This window comes from Penicillium maclennaniae (genome assembly GCF_028827695.1).
Source record: "Penicillium maclennaniae strain IBT 15551 chromosome Unknown utg000002l:1.0-2354659.0:1.0-2356205.0, whole genome shotgun sequence".
NCBI lineage: Eukaryota > Fungi > Ascomycota > Eurotiomycetes > Eurotiales > Aspergillaceae > Penicillium > Penicillium maclennaniae.
Window position 1 is genome coordinate 2,272,291 of NW_026623214.1, and position 19,446 is coordinate 2,291,736.

A 19,446-nucleotide genomic window follows, 5' to 3' on the forward strand; every position below is an offset into this window, starting at 1 on the left:
ACCACATCGCGTGGATCAACAGGGCGACTTTGTCGACAGCGTTCACTTACTTAAAGACTTACTCCCCTCCATACTTTGCACTCGCACCTAATACGAAAAGATACGCCTCACAAATGGCGCCATCACTACTTGTGGACCAACCAGGCGAGCAACTCATTGCCGCGCCTGCCAGACCACTCGACAAGAGGATAATCAAGACTTCAACCCCCAATCCATCATTACAAGTGACTGCCGACCACCAGTTGAAGTCAGTAAATGCACCAGTCTATGCGCCTGGGTGAGGAGAGGTGCTCGTTCACATCAAAGCCACGGGCATCTGTGGATAGGATATTCATTTCCGGAAGACAGGCCGCATTGGGTCTCTGATGTTCGAGGGCGACTGCATTATCGGCCATGAGGCTTCGGGTATCGTGCTAGAATGTGGTGAGGGTGTGAATAATCTAAAGGCTGGTACGTATTCTCTTTTCCATTCTTCTCATTCAACAAGTCTTTGCAGGGTGCTGATACCATCGGGCTAGGCGACCGAGTGGCCGTGGAGCCGGGAGTGCCCTATGATAACTGCCTATGATAACTGTTTCTTGTGTGACGAGAGACGATATAACCTTTGCGAAGATGTCCAATTCGCTGGCGTCTATCCATACCACGGCACAATCCAGAGATTTAAAGTGCATCCGGCAAAGTGGCTACATTAGATACCTGACAATGTCAGCTTCGCCAAAGGTGCTCTGCTCGAGCCACTCTCAGTAGTCATGCACGGCATGAGGTCCACGGGACTCAGCCTGGGACGCGGAGTCGTAGTCTGTGGTGCCGGGCCGATTGGTCTGATCGCGCTGGCTGCTGCTCGTGCATCGGGTGCGCATCCCATCGTGATCACGGACTTGGAGCCTAGCCGGTTGGCCTTTGCCAAGGACTTTGTTCCTTCTTGCATCACCTACCAGGTTGATAGAACCAAGGATGCTCAGGGAAATGCCCAGGCCATCCGGACGGTTTTTGGAGACTCTGAATACGTGGCCCCGGACACGGTGTTGGAGTGCACCGGCGTGGAGAGTAGTATGTGTACCGCGGCATACACTGCGAGACGAGGCAGCACCGTGATGGTAATTGGAGTAGGGAAAGCGATGATGAACAACTTGCCCTTCATGCACCTCTCTCTTGCTGAGGTAGGTGGCTCCTCTGACCTCACTTTGATCAAATCAAGTACTGATAGGTATAGATTGACCTACGCTTCAACAACCGCTACTGTGACACGTGGCCACCAGCGATCCAGTGCCTGAGCGGTGGGATTCTAGACCTGACGAAGCTGGTACCGCATGTTTTCCCGCTTGAAAAGGCTGAAGAGGCTCTGCATCTCTGTGCCGATACTCGGAACGGTAGCATCAAGGTCATGGTGGTAGACGACCAAGAGGCTTCATTATAGAATTGAGCTAAATGATCAATAATTACACGTACAAAATGCCTAAGGTTGCTTTTACGCAGGTTTGTGAGGGCCCAGAGTTTACTTTGACCAGTTCGAGTCGAAATTGAAATGCTAGAGGGTCAATTTGTAATTTTGCGTAGGAGCCGACCGGGCCAGAAGGAAGATTCCTCACCCGGTAGAAAGGCAAATGGTATCGTAGAACTATTCTCTAGTATGGACGCTTCGCGTGGCAGTAGATCGATGTGATGGGAACGGGATCATCATTTGAGTGGTCGCCGGGGCTCAGCACCGTGTTTCGGCCAGTGCACAGTGGGCCACTAGGAAGGTTGACCGTCAGGATCTTCGGAAATCGGTTGAAAAAGATATTTACTCACGTGAAAACACGGCAATGCTTCTTGACTGAGATTGTGAAGACCTCCCTGGGATCAATTAGAAAAGGAGCTTGAACGTGTGAAGTATAGCGACTTACTCCTCATCGAGATCGTGGCAATCCTCAATCGGTACATCAACACCATAGCTGCGTTCTGAAGTCTCCAATCCGACCTAACCAACCTGTTAGCACAATAAATATGGGTCCAGGCGGCTTCGAACCAACCATTGTCTTGTTTGGGTCCTTAGCAGAAACGGAAAGGAGCATGAAGCTCAGCAGCGCGAGTTGCTTGAGGCCGTACATGATGCAGATGACAGTCCTAGTGTCAATGAAAATGGCAAAATTGGGATCTTGGTATTTATCAAGAGACCTCGAAGGGGCTCCCTTGCATAGGAGGGCGACTGGATTGCAGGGGGGCCGTGGCAGGAGTGACTGGTTCCTGCAGAGGGATCGGAATGATCGGCATGCCACCATATTCCTCGTACCTCCGTAGCATCTTTTTGATGTGGATGAAGTATGATCTGTATAATGGGGAAGTATACGAGTTGGTTGAAGTCGATATCTTGTAGGACAAGGACAAAGACAAAGTGGAAGGTGGTATACTGCCGTATTGAGAAACCGGCCGATCTGCCTCTTCCCCACACTTTCCTCCTAACTTCACAATTCAATTCAATTCAATTTTCACCTGGAAGAGAACCTACGGCTCTCGCTCAAAGCTGCAATATCCATGGATAGCGACTGGCCTGGTCAACGACATACGCCCACTTTCACTCTCTCCGATTCGACAGATGGGCCGGCTTTCGCGTCGCCGCTGGGAACTGCCAGCTGGAACCACGATGGGTTTTCGCATGACCCGGGATTCCTGGCGTCCCAGGAAGAGCTGCGATGCATACTCTTCACGATCGCACAGTCTGCAGCACCAACACGGGCGGTGAGCCCGGCTGCACAGGAATACACGAGAGAGCACCCGCCCGAGGCAGAGCGCGTACCGCTCCGACCGGCACTTTCCAAAACCCAGCGAGTGGAATACTTGAAAAATTATGTTGGCCAAGTGGCTCCATGGGTAAATAATTTAATTGACATATGGCGCGATGTGGGAATCAAGGAAAAAAAAAGAAGAAAAAAAAACAGATTGCGGTCGTGCAGGCAAAGATAGTGCGCTGATAACCTCTCCATCCAGCTTGACATGTTCGACTCGCAATGTACCTTTCGCGTCCAGATTCCTGCCCTCGCTCGTACTTTCCCGGCACTGCTCTATGCGATTCTTGCAATATCCGCTCGCCAGATGGAACGAAAAGAAGGGAAACAAGATTCCTTCGATAGCATCGAATTGTACCAGGAGGCTATTCGTTTGCTGAGCCCGCTGTTGCAAAGCCCGGACCCAAAGGTTGTCGCGGTTTGTGTGCTGCTACGTTGTCTAGAAATGATGTCTGCCCGTGCCCAAGACTGGCGTCGTCATTTGGAGGGACGCACTGCGCTCTTCGATGCTTTTGGGATCAATGGATTTAGCAGAGGGTTGCTACAAGCAATCTTCTGGTGCTATGTGCGCATGGATAAGCAAGTAGTTGGTCTGCGATTTGATGAAAGTATTGCTCATGAGTATAGATGTATGTGGGGCTCTGATATCTGATGGCACTCAGAGCACCCTTCTTCGGCCGAGCAAGTGGCTTGCGCCCGACTGTCACGAAGACGACGCTGCCCAACGCTTTAAAGCTGCTCAATCTCCTGATATGCAGGCTAACTATGCCGGTTATCTTTGTGCGAAAACGTGCGAGTTGGTCTCCGATCGCACCCAGTTCGTGGCATTGGCCACGCCGAATGAATGTACCGGAGAGACCTTTCATCATCGTTGGTTTCGGATCTGGGATGACTTGCAACAGTGGTTTCATAATCGCCGAATGGAATTGTTGCCGGTGCACACCACTCATACGAAGCCATTCCCGCAGTTCCTATTTCTGCACTGGGCGGCCATCTCCTCAAACCATTTTCTCACACTGCTTGCATCTTGCTTTTGAACATCATGCCAAAGCCCATTAAGCTGAAACCTGAGCCAACGATCTCGGCTTTGTGGCACGCGCGGCGAATCTGCGGCATTTCCTGGCAAACCCACACCACGGATGTCTAAACAATGCCATTCAACCTCTGCGGATAGCGGGCCGCCTATTCAGTCACGTTTCTGAGCATGCGATAATTATCAACATTGTTCGAAGCATCGAAGGGGAGACGGGATGGGGCGTCTGTTGGCGCATTCGAGATCTGGAAATTGTTTGAGGATACCAAACGCCTCGCAAATGGGATTGAAAAGACTACAAGTCACCCACAGCTGGCTGAGCCAGTACCTGAAGCTGTCCAAGTATTTTTCGAGCCGGCTTGACCGTCTACATCTCGAGAAGTCGCCATTCTGCCCGAAGGTCTTCCAATAACCTCCCAGATTCCCACCCAGTGACCTTCTGGATACGTCTGAAGCCACAAAGAATCTCTTCCTGCTGTGACTCGTGCGTCATGCGACGGGACACCGACAGAAAGGAAGCCAAGAGGCATGCATCCCAGGATTCACGTCGCTCATTATTAAGGGCAATGCTGCAGATGCGCTGCGCGTGCCACAATGGTGACATGATCGCCGAGCTGAACCGATTGATCCGCGCTGTGCGTGGCCTATTTTGAAGCAGAAGCAGCATGGCCGTGTGATAAAGTTGGTTTGCGAACAACCCTCCTCCATTCGCATAAAAGCACCAGAGGAAAGCTCTGCCGCGACTCCGCTGTCTGATCCTCAATTTCAAGCTCCATGATGGGTTGAAATCCCAGGGGCCGATCTTGGTGCCATCGCTCCAACTCCTCCACGAGTTGCATCCAGGCTTGCAGTGGAGGGCATTGCGGGGATGGATCTACATGATGCACAAAATTCCACTGCTCGTGCGCAAAGCCAAAGAGGGTGATGGGCGAAGCGGAAAACATTCGCGAATGGATCAGCCTCGGTATCTACACCAGCACAGTAAGGGAAGATGGTAGGAAGCGGTACTTGAATGTTGGTATCCGTAGCTAAAGCGGCTGCGAGATCTGAAATCAAGGCATTGTCAGTCAAAGATAGGTGCAATGGGATTTCTGCGGACTTACCGAGGTCTGACAAGCAGCCAATAACTTGCAGAACCCAAGTCTCGTCCAAGTGCAAGTTGAGCGAATATGTCCATCAGCTCCTTGTCATACCCTCTTCTCGGCGACCATGCACTGTACATGTCCGTGATACAATGTTTTGCTTCATGCAATGCACGCAGAAAGATGAGTTGCGTAACGTCCATCTGAACATGTGGAGTAGACGGGCACATCATCCCTTGTCATTACCCATAATCGATGGGTCAGAACGTTGCAGCTTCATCGACGCTTCGGACAAGGCCAGGACAGATATCCAGATTGACTGCGATGCCATTGCCACCTGCAGCCCCTGAATTCCAAAGAGCTGACCAAGGTCACAAATGTCCAACTGGTATTTGTCAGCAATTGTCTCTTCTTCGGTCCATCGTAAGTTAACTCACCCACGGGGCGATTTCGTAGCGAAAGTGACGAAGAAGTTCGAGTGTCTCGCTGGGTGAAACTTCATGGCTCTTATGTGATGATTGAGATCGCCCGGATGAAGAGATGGCCGTCGTGGAGTCCGAAAACTCCGAGCCAGTCATCGCCTGGCCTTTTGGCACCTGTGTGGACATTGGTGAGACACCAAAATCGAAAAGCCCAAGTCCGGGCCCGGCCTGTTGGCGGTGCTTGTTCCCAGAGCCAATAACCCGGCTACTGTTGATTCATCATTGTCAGTGAATGGCGTTGTATCAGGTTGTGGGAATAGAGATCACAGAAGGTTCATCGGAGGACCAAAGTGGCAACTCGACGTTGGCTTGCCTTGGCCTGTGTGTGGTTGAGCCTGTAGATTCATGATGCAGCTCCGAGGGCGCTTTGTGCCGTGGAGATGTACCATGTCTGCTTTCGCCAGAGCCGTCACTCTTCCCTTCAGGATCTTCATTGACAAACTTTGGCTTGATCAGTAGAGTCCAGCATTGAAGTGTAGAAGCAGGTACCCGTATAGTCTTATAGCCAGCAGCCGCCGTCTTGACCTCTGATGGTTGCACCGTCTGTGTATTCTTCATCAAGAAAGTGAGCTGCGGTCCGTACTGACACTGAAAGTTCCTGTCAACACAATTGCGACACCGCGGTTTGCCTTCGTCGCCTGCGCCTTGGGTGAGCTCTCGCCAACATCGTCAGACAAAGATCACTTACACTTCCGCTGACGAACCCGGCAGCGCATACAGCCCGTTCGGCATCGTTTGAGCCGCCGAGTCTTCTGATCTGAGACGTCCGTCATGGCTCTACGCCGTTGACGCTAGCGAAGGTGGAGAAGATGGTTAGCTAGAATAGGAAGGCGTACGCACCATCACGTGGTCGGAGACGATGAAACGCCTTTCCTTTTACATCGGACGCTGACGCCCAATCGTGTCTGAGCATACTTCCACATTACGATATGTCCGGCCGTTCTTCCCTCGCTTCATTTTAACTGAAGCCCTCTGAATCATTCAAACGGGGCAGTGGCACAGTAATCACATTTCGTGGGACTTTACGTTCTCATTCGAGCGCTGTATATCTGGGCAACCGTTGAGTTCAACCCTCGGAAAGATCCATGGTAGTTCCCTCTTTGCTGGGCATGATCAAGTTAAATTTGTCTTGTGAGGGAAGTAGATCACTCAAATCAATGGCCACGACTGCACCAGATTTGCTCCCACTTTGGCATCATCATTACGGCCTGCGTTACACCGCTCCAACAGAGCCTTGACAGATACTTGCGCCATGCGAACAATCTCCATCTCTTTTTCTCGTCCTCCAATCGCCAACTTGCCATTTTCTACCAGTATATCTCCATTTACCACTGTCATGTCTACATCGCGACCGGTACATCCGTGGACAATTGTAGTGACCGGACTTACTGCGTGATCAAAACTGTCGTCGCTCCAAGGAGCGGCCCCAAGTCCACCCCGCCCATAGGGATCTATCACAACAAAGTCACCCTTCTTTCCCACTTCAAGAATTCCGATATCATCTTCCAATCCCAGCGCTATCGCTCCATTGATGGTGGCCATTTCCAATGCCACCTCTGCCGGAATGAGACTCGCGTCGTGGTTGACGCCCTTGTGAAGAATTCCCGCCAAATGCATTTCTTGAAACATGTCATAATGATTAGCGCAGGGCGCACCGTCTGTTCCCAGAGAAACGTTGACTGGCGATGAATTAGACAACATAGATGGGACCCGGAGCAATACCTGAAGCAAGCTTCAAATTAGAAGTCGGGTTGTGCGCCACCGAAGTCTGAGTGCCCGCTAGCAACGGAATGTCAATGTCGCTGTCTAGGTTCACCATGTGTGCCAGAACAAGTTGATGGGATGGTTTGCCATGTTTGGGCGCACTTCTGGGCTGGGGGCAGAGCTTTGCTTCACGGATGAACTCCATCGCACTGCAACCATATGTGTCGCGATAGATGACGCGATCGCGAGGAGCCTCCGCACAGTGCATTGTGGCGGATATTCCATTGCTGCAACATGTTTCGCCCAGCTCAAGATAATGTCATATTGATGTACCTCGAGGTGTCCCTGCCGCAGCCCAAACGTGAATCTTGCCCTGGTGGCCATTATGGTGTTTTTGGTGCGCATTGAGAAGCGCGGGTATAGACATTGCAAGCAGATCGCGGTCTCGCGGGTTGGTGATTGAGAGTTGGCGATTCGTTTCGGTGAACTTGACCAGTTTTCCCTATAGCGCGAAATGAAGTGTTAGCAAGGCGCTCACACCGGACGTATTTCGACACATACAAGACAGCCCCTAATGCCCATTTCACCGACAGCCATATAGATCTGATCATAGCCGGCGCGGTAGGTCAACATGGGGTCAAGGAAACAGGTTGTGCCCGTCTTCAGCATCTCGGCCATGGTCAGACGCGCCGCATGGAAACCCATCGTTGCCTTGAAACATGGCCTCAAGGGGCCAAATTGCATCGCAGAGCCAATTATGTAGCGGCAAGTCCTCAGCCAACCCCCGAAGCAATGACCGAACAAGATGGGCGTGAGTGTTTATCAACCCTGGAATGATGATTTTGCCGTGGCAGTCAATCTCCCTGGTGCTAGCGGGCAAAGCTTGTGGGTATGGAGACTTTGCAACAGCGGTGATTCGGTCACCTTCAACGCGAATATATCAATTCCGAATGATCTCCCGCCTTTGATTGACTGTATTTATCGTTGCTCCGTAGAAAAATTTGCTTTCGGGGACAGATAGGGCGGTCGCCATGATGACTGCAGACAGTACGAAAAGTGAAAGGTGAAGAAGAAGGACTGGCACAAGAATATAGCTATCGAGCTCGTCGGAAGAATTTGCGGTTGATGTCCTCAGCGATCGCATTTAACATTTAATCAGATGCTGGTTCCCCGAAACGAAGCTTGGGGCGACAATGCGGAGACCCCAGAACCTCGGCCGACGCTAAGCAATCTTAAGTCTTATCTCCCCCATTTGATACCGATACACAAGCCACTTGGACTATCGATACGATGCAAGGATACTGTTATCATGGTCATCGCCTCAATGGTCAAGGTTTCGAAAATGGCTATATATCAAATGGTATTGGCAACCGATTTCCAAGCCTTTTTGTGCCATACGCCGGCAAATTTACAGATACTCGAGACCATCCAGTATTAGACATTCCCAATGACCATGGATGATCAACAGGGGTCCCCGGAGAAAGACGATGCTCGTTTGCTGGTCACCACATCTTTCGATTCAGGTGATCGGGGTTCACAAATTATGGAAGTTTCGCCTTTGGCCGAAACACGCTGGCAGTACCTTTGTCGATACTTTACGACAAAAGAAGGATGGATTGGGGACTACGTGTGGAAAACTCCATCACTCGTCATATCAGAAGCTGATATGAATATTCACAGGATTACCTCTATCTTGTGACGCCCAACATATGGCCCTTGAACAAAAAGTACAAGGATTACGAGGCGCCCTTCTATGGATTGAACGATGAAGTTCCCATCCTCCTCACGATCATCTTGGGCCTTCAGCATGCTTTAACGATGATCGGGTCAGTAGTGTCGCCACCACTGGCGATTGCCAGCGGAGCATTTTACCTGTCGGCGGAAGAAAGCCAATACCTTGTCTCGGCTGCATTCATCACCACTGGAATTGCAACAGCTCTGCAGGTGACGCGGGTGCATTTAACAAAGACACCTTTCTATATCGGCACTGGACTTCTCTCGGTGGTCGGACCAACATTTGACATTCTTGCGATTGCGTTCAGTTATACCGACATGCGCTATTCAAATGGAACATGTCCTACCGCTTCTGATGGTTCTAAGCTTCCGCGTCCTGATGCGTGGGGTGCCATATTTGGTACAATGCTTTGCACTGTTTGGATCCAGATCTTGATGTCCTTTGTTCCTCCGAAGACGCTCAATAGAATCTTCCCAAAGGTCGTGACAGGAACACATCTGCTACTTGTCGGGGTGTATCTGATCTCCAATGGTATGGAGAATTGGGGTGGTAGTTCTAACTGCAATGGTGGCACGGGATACTATGCACTATGTCCCGACACTGCAGCACCAAAGCTACTGCCCTGGTAAGCGCGACATTCCAGCCCTGCCTTTGGTCATGACCAAAACTGACCCTGGCGATTAGGGGAGACCCGAAGCTCATTGGTCTCGGATTCAGCGTGTTCTTTACCATCATCATCGTCGAACTGTTTGGCTCACCGCTCTTGCGATCTGCATCAGTCGTTTTCGGACTTGCAGTTGGATGTATAATATCGGGAGCCACTGGATACTGGTCGCGCGATAACATCAATGCCGCCCCGGTCGCAATCTTTCTCTGGGTGCACGCCTTCTAGTTGTCGGTGGACGGAGCATTGGTATTACCGCTGCTAATCATGTTTATCTGCGAGGCGGTCAGCTGTATGCCCGATATCTTGGCCACAGCCGAAACTTCAGGAGTGGAATTTGATGGTATTGAGTTCAACAGCCGGATTCAGGGAGGCATCCTGTGTGATGGCCTCGGCAGTATAATTAGTGCCCTGGGCACTGGATTACCAATGGTTGGCCAAGCCGGAAACAGCGGTGTGATCTCTTTGACTGGATGTGCTGTGAGTTTCTCCACAACGACAAAGATGGGGCAAATTTAAGTAGAGTCAAATACAGAGTCGTCGAGCAGGATGGTGCGCTTCGGGAGTCTTGATTCTCACAGGAATATTTGGCAAGTTCGGGGCAGTCTTTGGCTCCATGCCTCCCTCTGTGCTTGGAGGAATGCAAGTGTTCCTATACGGCACAATCGTGGTCGCAGGTATCAGAGTTCTCAGCCTGGTTGAATTCACCCGACGCAATCGCTTCATTCTGACCACTGCCTTGGGCATTGGGTTTATTGACATTGTGTCGACCCAGTGGTTTTCCAAGATTTTGAATTATAGTGGTTCAAATGTGCGGCTGCAAGGCTTTGAGGAAGGTGTTAATTTGATGGTTGAGACCCCTTTCATCATCGCCGCCGTTGTCAGAGTCATCATGAATCTGGTTCTACCATACGACGGGAACAAGGAAATGGAAGGGCGTGGGGGGCGCCCGGCACTCCCCACCTAGTCATCTCGCCTATGCGCCAATATATTTATTTTACCAACTTGATTCAAATGCTGGCCAGATCGAACAAATTCTGGGTACATGGAAACTAGAGTATGCCTATCATACTGTTCATGGGGACTGGAGATTACGTGGTGGTAGCGATACGAGACGGCCCGTCTCCCGGACCGTCCCTCCACTGCAGGGCCCGCCTTCCAGCGCTGGTCGACCCGGAAAACGGACCGTTCAAGGTGGGTGAAGCATTTCTCTCCGCTAGGAGAAGATGTATCGAAAATATTCTCCATTACTCACCTGCTTCTCAGAATGGACAAGAATGAGCGCATTATCATCGTCGGAGCCGGTGTTTTCGGCCTTTCGACTGCATTGCGACTGAAAGAAGAGGGCTATAATGCAGTCACTGTTCTTGACCGCTCTATGCCTCCTGTTTCCGATGGCTCCAGTAACGATATTTCTCGTATCATTCGGTTCGACTATGGTGATACCATATACGCCGCTATCGCGAAGGAGGCATACGACCTATGGAAAACAAACGATTACTCCGATGCATTCTACTCTGCTCCCTGCTTCTGGGTATGTCAGGAAGAGACTCCGGAGGAGCCAGTGCAGTCTCGCGCGCAGGAATACAGCGAAAAGACTAAACGCGTCCTAACTGAAATCGGCTAAGAATGGACCGCCGTGAAGACAGTTGCAGAGGCGAAGCAGAGATTTCCTCAATTAACTGGAGAGCTTGCGTCCCCAGGATTTGACGGTTTCTACAACACTGCTGCTGGCTGGGCTGATGCTGGCAAGGCTATTGCCCGTCTTGCATCTCGATGTGTGCGCGCCGGGGTGTCCTACATCACTGGCTTTAACGGCCAGGTTGTTGAGTTTGAGAAGGCTCAGGATGGAACGATCACCTCCGTCAACACTTCAGGCGTCTTCAATATCGATGGTGATCTATTCATCGTCGCTACTGGGGCCTGGACAGCCAGCTTGATACCCGCATGGAACGCGATGCTTGCAGCTGGTCAAATCGTCGGGTACATGAAATTAACACCCGATGAAGTCGCCGAACTAAGAGATATTCCCATTTATTTCAATTTTTCTACTGGTTTCTTCTATTTTCCTCCTCACGAAGGCACTGGATACCTCAAAGTTGCCTGTCACAGCTTCGGCTACACCAATTCCAATGATTCGAGCATTTCTTCTCCACCCAGCAAGCCGCCAGTATCGCGTGCCAACTTCATTCCGCAAGATGGCATGATCAGACTTGCATCCGGACTGAAGAGTATCTTGCCCCGTTTTGCCGATCGAAGTTTCGAGCGGGTTGGCATTTGCTGGTACAACGACACCCCCACTGGTGAGAGAATGTTTTTATTGCCACTGGAGGCAGTGGTCAGTAAGTAAATCTAGAATTGCCCTCTTCGGTTCTTCTCGTTTACAACATAACTATAGCGCGTTCAAGTTCCTGCCGGTGTTGGGCAAGTATGCCGTCGGATGCCTTGAGCGTAGCCTCTCCGACAAGTTGCTTAGCAAATGGAAATTCCCCACTCAGTTCAGAGACCGCTTCCAAAGTGATATATTCACTGGAGATGGGAGCCGTGGCGGACCCGAACGTCGTGAAATGACTGGTGACGAGAAGGGGAGCTTTGATGCTGCGTTGACGGCTTCTGCTCGCGAGGCTAAGATCTAAGGAAGCTTCTACGGATTGTGATGGTCTGCCAGACTATGTACATAACGCGATATCCTGAAAATAATACTATTGCGAACTCTTTGCGTTACAATATCATTTGCGTTTAAAGATCTTCAATCATGCCAATACAATTACAAGGGTAAACATCTTAGGGGTCTCTCCCTTGGACAACTGAGAATCCTATGCGGCTCCAATTTCAAATCTCATTTCACAATTTCAATCGGAGAAAATTAAAATATGGTATCTCAGAAGCCTCAAAGATGCTCTGTGAAGTCTCCAAAGATCATCCAATCAGGTATATCAGGAACAGCTGCCACAGCGTTATGCCCACCTTGTTTTGAGGATAGCCAATCTGATGAAGGCTCCTTCAGTGGGCGGGATGCTGATGCCTGTCCCATAAGTTCTTGGTCCTGGGCAAGAAAGCCTGGAGTCACTGAGACTTGCTCTTGGCCTGTTGTGGGATCCTCGTCGTCTGAGCCCTGCTCCGGGGCATCGGGCCCATTTGTCATCGTTTTTGCATTATGTGTAGTCAAGCGTCCAGTATTTGCTGGTTTGTTGAAGCTCGATGAGGAGGTGAGATCCAGAATATCCCACATCAGAGCTTCATCAGAGCTTGACATTCTCGGTAGGTTTGATGGGGTTGGCATGGTAGACAATGCCCCGGAAAATCCGTCTTGGTTGTAGAACAACGAGCCATAGTTTTGATGCCGAGCAGCTAACTCATATACCTTATCTACCTAGACATGAGAAGTTAGTGACTTTTGTGTCGCTGATCCGGACCACTGTTGTTTACTAATATTCTCATACTCTTCCATCGAGAAGAGAGCCCAGTCATAAAACCGACAAGTACCCGATATTCCTCGTTCACAAGTAATGCGATTCTTGGGTTTTGGTTTCCGGTGTGCTCTAGTTGAATCGTAGCAGCGACTGCAGCCAGATAACCAAAGAAAGGATCGTAGAGTCGCATATCCACCTCAGCCATTTATTTAATGAACCGTGCAATCCACCGAGAATGTATCAAAGACGTCTCGAATGACTTTTGCAAAAAGGTTGCGGAAAGATTACCTTTCAGGTGACGGAGCTTGATCATCGTAACAAAAGGCCGGTGCAGAAGGCACTGTATGGAATGGAAGAGGAATTGGACGCAGAGCCAACTCGACAGGTAGCGGTGAGACTGTCGCTCTTCTCGAGCACGTCGCTTGAAGTCGACATTAATGTAGCGATGGGTATCCGCAAACTGGATTTCGAACTGCATCCACTTGGACTCCAGCATCGAGAGGGTAGATCCAGCCTGCCATGGCGGTAGAGTGCTTGTGATGGAAGGCTCAAATAACCATTCTGTGGCCTGGCCCCATAAAGCGTATAGTTGAACTAGACAGGCCATGATTCCTTGATCAACCTTTTGTCCGTGCTTCGTCGACATTTTGTGTAATGATCCTTGAATTGTTGGACTCCCCATTCCTGACGACGGAAACATGAGGGTGAAGTGGTTGTCAGAAAGACAGAATGAGTACCTCCACGACGCGTTGTACGTCCGATCGAGCATGAAGAAAGCCCATGTAATTCGCCGCCTTGATTCAATATCAGGATTGTTAATTTCTGAGACATTTCTGTCCAGGTTGTATCCCAAAGATTGGATGACTCGCAAGCCAATGGCAACGGACGCACATGCTCGATGTGCGTTTCCATCAGCAAAATCTAATTGAGCATTGAGAAAGGTTCCCTGAAGAAATCACAGCCCTGCTTTGCCATCCTGGTACTCAGAGGATAGAATGTTCCAAGCCCGCTCAGCGCATATCTTACCCATCGTCAGTTCACGACCTGCTAATCCAGGTGAATCGGGTGAAAGGCGACGGGTGAGAGCTACTAGAGGGTATGCGATATTCGAAGGTAGAGAAGATGCATTTTGCAACAACCAACTCTCGTCGAATACGCAATATGGTCGGTCATGGAAATAGGTCAAGTAGGTTTCGACTTCGGCTTGGACTAAGGAGGACGGCAATGGGAAGCTTATGGGCGTAAGTCGGGATCTTAAATCTGAAACACACTGAAACAGCTCGACATACTAAGAAGATTCGTTCCGGGTGTTGAATAAAAGATCAGCTGTGGTTGGGATAGCATCGTGGTCTCGCTGGAGCTGATCGGCACATTGAGGCAAGTATCTGCGCGATTTTCCGTCAAAGGGTTGGTCCGGGGAAGGCGATCTCTGAAGAACGCATTCTTGTCAATGGTTGATATACGCCTCTGTATGAAAATCTGTAGCTAACCGGAGAAGGCCCGAAATCTCATCAAGTTGTTGTTCAATTTGCTGCAGCCGCCGTGAGTTGAGGGTTTCAGAGTTCCTTGCCTGAAGGTCAGTAATATCAGAAGATGACTCTGCGCTACTCGGTCCATTTCACATGACGCACCTCATGAAGTGACACGTTATTGAAATTTTGATGAGCCAAGGCGGTGCGATTATTTCGCGCTTGCTTTGCTAAAGCTTCAGACCCGTAGTGGCAGCTCTGTCCTAGTCGTTGACATAACGAGCACGCCGGTTTCTCGCCAGGGCAACGTGCCTTCTTGCGACGATGTGGAGCTTGTGGTCAGCAAACTCTTTTGAGCGCTCGACCACTTTTCCCACGGCATGTTAATAGCGCACATACCGACAGGGAGCGCACGCTTGTCGGGTGCGCTTCAAGGATACCTTGTGAATCGTGTTTTCATTAGAGGAGCTCATCTCACCGCATGGACTGCGACACAAGAGTTGAAGATCGAATGACGCTCGAGCGGGGCTGAATCAGCAGGGTAACGGAGAAACTCCGTGTGCCGTTGCGAAATGAGGTTCATGCAGATTTCGCCCGTCATCGTGGGTCCAGACTCCACTGCACTGTGCGGGGTACCAAATTAAAGCCTTGTCCGGCCGAGAGACAGGGAAATACTCCCTGGGCCCGCATTGAAGAAGTATAGTATGGATACATTATGGAAGCATTAGGATTAGGGATAATATAGTCTTCGTCAAGGTTGGCATAGTTTTTTTAGAAAGCTCTAGTCGGGGATGATGATAACAGGGATCTTCATGACTCGTGGGTATGAGCATTCGGTCTGTGCAGTGGACTTTGATACCCGATGCGGGAATTTGTCCCTTCGTTTGCCTTCTGAGCTACCTGACATTCGGAAGCCAATGCCCGTCTCCGCCGGCGACCGGTAGCGGAAGCCGATACTGGGTTGTCCTTCATGGAGAATCAAAAAAGTTATATTTCTTGAAAAGGCCGTTTGTATTCATCTTCTTTACAAGTATAAATAACTGGCTATTGGAGGTCAGGGTATCGAGCTTTCACTAAGAAGTGTCATCTTGTGGAATCCAGACCATCCTTATATGTCCAATTTTCATCTATGGGCAAGACACAGCGGGAATTGATTGAACGCCTTGAAATTATTCAGTATCTGATTTGATGAGAAATGTCGATTGGTCTAAATGTAGCCACAATTTATTCAAGACGTGCCATTACACGTCGTCATCCCACTTGGCAGTTGTGTCGCTCAAATAACCCTCCCGCTCAATGGCATCTAGACTTGACGAAATGTATGTTGACGGGAATGGCAACGTTGGAAAGATCCCATAAGACAATACCTCATAGGGCAATGTAATCTGTTATCAGTATTCACATCATTCCCAGAAGGTCTTGTAAATCCACGATTTCCTGAAACAGTCAGTATTTACTCTCCTCAGGAATACCAAATGGGAAGGAAGCAGTAAAATGTTATGAATGATCCCGGTCTTCCAATGGCATGGCAGCAATTAATTGAATCAGTTCCCACGCACATGTCCCATTATTTTTAGGCCAGTCAATCGCCCGCAGTTGACCTAAAAACCATAACTTGGCAGGGCAGGCATTTTAAGCGCTGCAGGCCCGGATGTCAATTTGGCCTAGAAAGAATAAGTACAGCTCAAAGCAGACCGCTCTGGCTGGAGTACGGGTCTTGAAATATAAGTATGTATTGAGAATATGATATGGTGATGCATCTAAATTATCTGGATGGGAAACTGATCGCCAAAAATCTGGCCGTGACTAGGAGCAGGATAAATTACAGCGAGCGACTTTTTCGCATCGCATTTCAGTTTGTCATCTAGGTTCATGTCAGAGCCTTGGTCCCCAAACAGTAACCGCCATTGAGGTTCCATCAAAATCTAATTCACAAGATGCTGCAGTATTTGAAGGTGCAGGTCGTCCATGAATGTGGTTTCAATGATCAGAAGAGGACGCACTGGGCAAGCTTCATGTTGCTTCTATGATCACCGGCTATGCGGCTTCAAGAGAAGCTGCACCAACGACTATCTGAGCTGCGTGTGGATTTTGATTAATGTCTCCGTGTGCGACGAGAAATTGCTTCCGCTTATTAGATGGAGGCAGCGAAGCAATGCAATGGCATTTGGAACAAGAAACATTAGTAGCAACCGAAGACACCTCAATTGACAGTGGCCAACTATTTCAATTTTTCGCTCCATATGGCCACTGTGGCTACCAAACTCTTACAATATATTTTGCTAGTCATCGGTAGTCCGTGTGAAATACATCAGCTGACATAAAGATCAGGGTGAGGTAAGGTTCAAATAAGAGGCTAACGCGGCGCTCTTGATTGAATTGGAGAACAGACTAATTTGATTCACATTGATCGAGTGAGCGCCCTCTGGATTACCTATTTTCAGGGGAAGCACCTTGATCTCTGCTATGAGATAATAGCAAAGATGACACGGTATTGAATCCCGATAAGGACGGAGTGGCGGCATCCAAGCCGAGCGTGATATGCACGGGTGTTTCCCCACTCTTAGCTTGCTTTCATTGAGTGGGAGCCACTAGCGCCCGAAATAGGACAGTCTGCCGATCTTGTGATCGGCCTTTGTCTGTTGAACCCCGGGTTTTTACTATGCTCCTCCATCAGAATGCTATATATGATGTAGTCCGCTCACTTAACGTTCATCAGTTCGTCAAAAACGATACCACATTGACATTCCCACATCACACCAGCCAATATGCCGGCGATGCTAAAAAGCTACTTGGGCTTCGGCGAAGCCTTTGGACTTCAAGCTTCTAGAAATGATGACTCCCCGTTGCAGGCTCTTCCGGCCTCCTTTTATACCTCCCAGGAGATGTTTGAGCTAGAACGCCGTGCTATTTTCTCTCGCAAATGGCTCTTGACCGCACACAAGCTGCGTCTTCCCAATATTGGCGACTACCTCCGATATGATATTGCCGGGTACGGCTTCATTCTAGTCCGCGACCGTGAAGGCAAGATCAACGCATTCCACAATGTCTGTCGCCACCGAGCCTTTCCCGTTGTGACCGAGGAAAAGGGTACCTCAAGAATCTTCTCCTGCAAATATCACGGTTGGTCCTACGGCTTAAATGGCAAGCTAGCCAAGGCACCTGGATACCAAGATCTGGAAGACTTTGACAAGAACAATAACGGCCTGCTCCCCATCCACTCTCACATCGACGCGAACGGCTTCATCTGGGTGAACTTAGATAGTGCCGTCAAGCCAGAGATCTCCTGGGAAGAAGACTTCAAGGGTATTGACCTGCAGTCCCAATTCCAAGATCTTAACTCTCAAGACTATGAGTTCAGCCATACTTGGGAAACTGAGGGTGACTTCAACTGGAAGGTTCTGGCTGAGAACTACAACGAGACTTCCCAACAGACCAACTCTGATGTTCCAACTCTGGCCGATCTCGGTATTGAGGGTTCCGCCGATTTTACGAAGGCAACACCAGAGCAGGTTGTAAGAGACCTCAAAATTGCCAGCACCTACTACTTCCCCAATGCCACAATGACCGTCTCACCGCATTGTTTCTTCTTGCAGCGATTTGTGCCCACTTCACCGACCCATTGTGTCACACGCTACGAGGTCTACCGGAACAAAAACTCTAGCGATGCGGAGTTCGAGCTACTCAATCGAATCTACAAGCGCATTCTGTCAGAAGACAAAGATCTCTGCGTTGAGACCCAGAAGACTCTAAGACCTCATAGCGCGCTCCCCTCAAGCATGGAGAAGGGCTCTTTCTTTTTCCAGTCCGTGGTCCGTGGTCTTCTGACTGATTATCGAGCGCGCGAGGAAGCTGCTGGAAAGGAAGTCTGGCCGTCTCGTCAGCCTGTTCCTGAGGGTGCCCTGACGACCCAGGCAGACATTGATTTCTGCACTAAGCTTGAAGCTCAGAGTAAAGTGAACAAGGGCAATGACTGCTCTTCGGGGTCCAGTGGATGCTGTGGAGGAACAGCCTGTGGAGCGGTCGCCGACAACGGATCGTCTGCTAACGAGACCATGGTTTGCTAATCTCGACATCGATACTTCCATGAAAGCGTTCAAGCATCTGTTTCTATAATTAGATTCTGTTCCCAGCAAGTGACGAATAATGCCAGTACCTTCCTGACGGGCCCATCTTTCTCCAATCGGAGTGCGAATAGACTGCAGAATGGCTCTAAAGTGGCTCTACACAGGGCCAATATTGGATTAATATTGGCTTCCTATTTGAGTAAAAAATCAAAATGTCAACTTTGGAGTTGAAAGATAATGAAAGATAAGACGTAACTGCGGATGGGCAATTTAAAAATCGCCACTTGACCCAACGCATCGTCATTCAAATCCTTTGCTTGACTTACCGGAAATGACTTATCATTTCTTGTCATCGGCATTGACTATCTGGGATCGTGACGAAAGCGCGCCCACTTGGAGTCGATCTCAAAATTCTCATCCCAATAAAATTACAAGTCGGTGTGGGCCTGGCACTGGGTGTGCGCCTACAGCAGAGGGCCACATGGAGATCTACGCGGCCATCTTAAATGGCCTTGCGCTTGTCATGAAGACGGTGCACACGCTATCACCTGCTCCATTAAGTGACTTCACTGACTTTTTTATCTTGACGTGGCACCAGTCATCGCGTTTCGTCAAAGTACGCGGTGGTCTTAGTCTGTGGTTCCATCGATTTCCGCCGACTATTACGGCGATAAGCGTCGATAACCAGTCTCATGGACCTCTTTAGTAGCTTTCTTGCAGGTGGCTCATGTCCATGTGACCTCTTCATTCTTTGTGCGTCAGTTTGCCACGGTACATGGAGCAGTAGGGAATGAGTGTCCAAGCCACTCGCCTTTACTAGCCCGGGCATGTGTATCTATTTTCAGGCCACATCCGGACTATACTTGTCCCACCCCCAAGATCAGGCCTGGAAACACTTTGCCTAAACTAGACTTGGCGAGTGCGCGTCAGTCGAATGGTCATATCAAAGTTTAAACGGCCCCTGCGCCTATTCGATCGGACGGTTTGTACTCTAGAATTATAAGGCGATAGGCTGATCACTATCATGGATCG

The 19,446-nt window shown here is 49.6% G+C and overlaps 12 protein-coding genes across 12 annotated transcripts; 6 read left to right on the forward strand and 6 right to left on the reverse strand.

The window, feature by feature from the left end:
- Positions 1-113: 113 nt before the first annotated feature.
- On the forward strand, positions 114-1,417 carry N7477_002063 (uncharacterized protein; the record flags this gene model as incomplete). Its single annotated transcript, XM_056963726.1, has 3 exons — positions 114-277; positions 710-1,160; positions 1,214-1,417. 3 exons carry the CDS (start codon positions 114-116, stop codon positions 1,415-1,417), a joined length of 819 nt encoding a protein of 272 aa, XP_056826645.1.
- A 208-nt stretch (positions 1,418-1,625) lies between these two features.
- On the reverse strand, positions 1,626-2,090 carry N7477_002064 (uncharacterized protein; the record flags this gene model as incomplete). Its single annotated transcript, XM_056963727.1, has 4 exons — positions 1,626-1,734; positions 1,792-1,836; positions 1,887-1,960; positions 2,013-2,090. The coding sequence occupies 4 exons, from the start codon at positions 2,088-2,090 to the stop codon at positions 1,626-1,628; spliced, it is 306 nt and encodes a 101-aa protein (XP_056826646.1).
- Positions 2,091-2,514: 424 nt separating this feature from the next.
- Positions 2,515-3,802, forward strand: N7477_002065 (uncharacterized protein; the record flags this gene model as incomplete). Its single annotated transcript, XM_056963728.1, has 3 exons — positions 2,515-2,850; positions 2,968-3,351; positions 3,428-3,802. The coding sequence occupies 3 exons, from the start codon at positions 2,515-2,517 to the stop codon at positions 3,800-3,802; spliced, it is 1,095 nt and encodes a 364-aa protein (XP_056826647.1).
- Positions 3,803-3,807: 5 nt separating this feature from the next.
- N7477_002066 (uncharacterized protein) lies at positions 3,808-4,161 on the forward strand (the record flags this gene model as incomplete). The annotated part of the gene is made up of 2 exons (XM_056963729.1): positions 3,808-3,906; positions 4,006-4,161. The coding sequence occupies 2 exons, from the start codon at positions 3,808-3,810 to the stop codon at positions 4,159-4,161; spliced, it is 255 nt and encodes an 84-aa protein (XP_056826648.1).
- A 4-nt stretch (positions 4,162-4,165) lies between these two features.
- N7477_002067 (uncharacterized protein) lies at positions 4,166-5,110 on the reverse strand (the record flags this gene model as incomplete). Its single annotated transcript, XM_056963730.1, has 3 exons — positions 4,166-4,672; positions 4,696-4,844; positions 4,927-5,110. 3 exons carry the CDS (start codon positions 5,108-5,110, stop codon positions 4,166-4,168), a joined length of 840 nt encoding a protein of 279 aa, XP_056826649.1.
- On the reverse strand, positions 5,110-6,094 carry N7477_002068 (uncharacterized protein; the record flags this gene model as incomplete). The annotated part of the gene is made up of 5 exons (XM_056963731.1): positions 5,110-5,265; positions 5,318-5,570; positions 5,630-5,681; positions 5,749-5,960; positions 6,051-6,094. 5 exons carry the CDS (start codon positions 6,092-6,094, stop codon positions 5,110-5,112), a joined length of 717 nt encoding a protein of 238 aa, XP_056826650.1.
- A 417-nt stretch (positions 6,095-6,511) lies between these two features.
- Positions 6,512-7,771, reverse strand: N7477_002069 (uncharacterized protein; the record flags this gene model as incomplete). The annotated part of the gene is made up of 4 exons (XM_056963732.1): positions 6,512-7,041; positions 7,085-7,168; positions 7,400-7,568; positions 7,628-7,771. The coding sequence occupies 4 exons, from the start codon at positions 7,769-7,771 to the stop codon at positions 6,512-6,514; spliced, it is 927 nt and encodes a 308-aa protein (XP_056826651.1).
- Positions 7,772-8,519: 748 nt separating this feature from the next.
- N7477_002070 (uracil-xanthine permease family protein) lies at positions 8,520-10,432 on the forward strand (the record flags this gene model as incomplete). Its single annotated transcript, XM_056963733.1, has 5 exons — positions 8,520-8,693; positions 8,747-9,426; positions 9,486-9,678; positions 9,748-9,945; positions 10,001-10,432. 5 exons carry the CDS (start codon positions 8,520-8,522, stop codon positions 10,430-10,432), a joined length of 1,677 nt encoding a protein of 558 aa, XP_056826652.1.
- A 300-nt stretch (positions 10,433-10,732) lies between these two features.
- On the forward strand, positions 10,733-12,101 carry N7477_002071 (NAD(P)/FAD-dependent oxidoreductase; the record flags this gene model as incomplete). The annotated part of the gene is made up of 3 exons (XM_056963734.1): positions 10,733-11,071; positions 11,111-11,803; positions 11,874-12,101. The coding sequence occupies 3 exons, from the start codon at positions 10,733-10,735 to the stop codon at positions 12,099-12,101; spliced, it is 1,260 nt and encodes a 419-aa protein (XP_056826653.1).
- A 254-nt stretch (positions 12,102-12,355) lies between these two features.
- N7477_002072 (Transcription factor) lies at positions 12,356-13,524 on the reverse strand (the record flags this gene model as incomplete). The annotated part of the gene is made up of 3 exons (XM_056963735.1): positions 12,356-12,838; positions 12,952-13,007; positions 13,167-13,524. The coding sequence occupies 3 exons, from the start codon at positions 13,522-13,524 to the stop codon at positions 12,356-12,358; spliced, it is 897 nt and encodes a 298-aa protein (XP_056826654.1).
- A 309-nt stretch (positions 13,525-13,833) lies between these two features.
- Positions 13,834-14,222, reverse strand: N7477_002073 (transcription factor; the record flags this gene model as incomplete). The annotated part of the gene is made up of 2 exons (XM_056963736.1): positions 13,834-14,138; positions 14,168-14,222. The coding sequence occupies 2 exons, from the start codon at positions 14,220-14,222 to the stop codon at positions 13,834-13,836; spliced, it is 360 nt and encodes a 119-aa protein (XP_056826655.1).
- Positions 14,223-17,115: 2,893 nt separating this feature from the next.
- N7477_002074 (aromatic ring-hydroxylating oxygenase subunit alpha) lies at positions 17,116-18,414 on the forward strand (the record flags this gene model as incomplete). Its single annotated transcript, XM_056963737.1, has 1 exon — positions 17,116-18,414. The coding sequence occupies one exon, from the start codon at positions 17,116-17,118 to the stop codon at positions 18,412-18,414; it is 1,299 nt and encodes a 432-aa protein (XP_056826656.1).
- Positions 18,415-19,446: the final 1,032 nt, after the last annotated feature.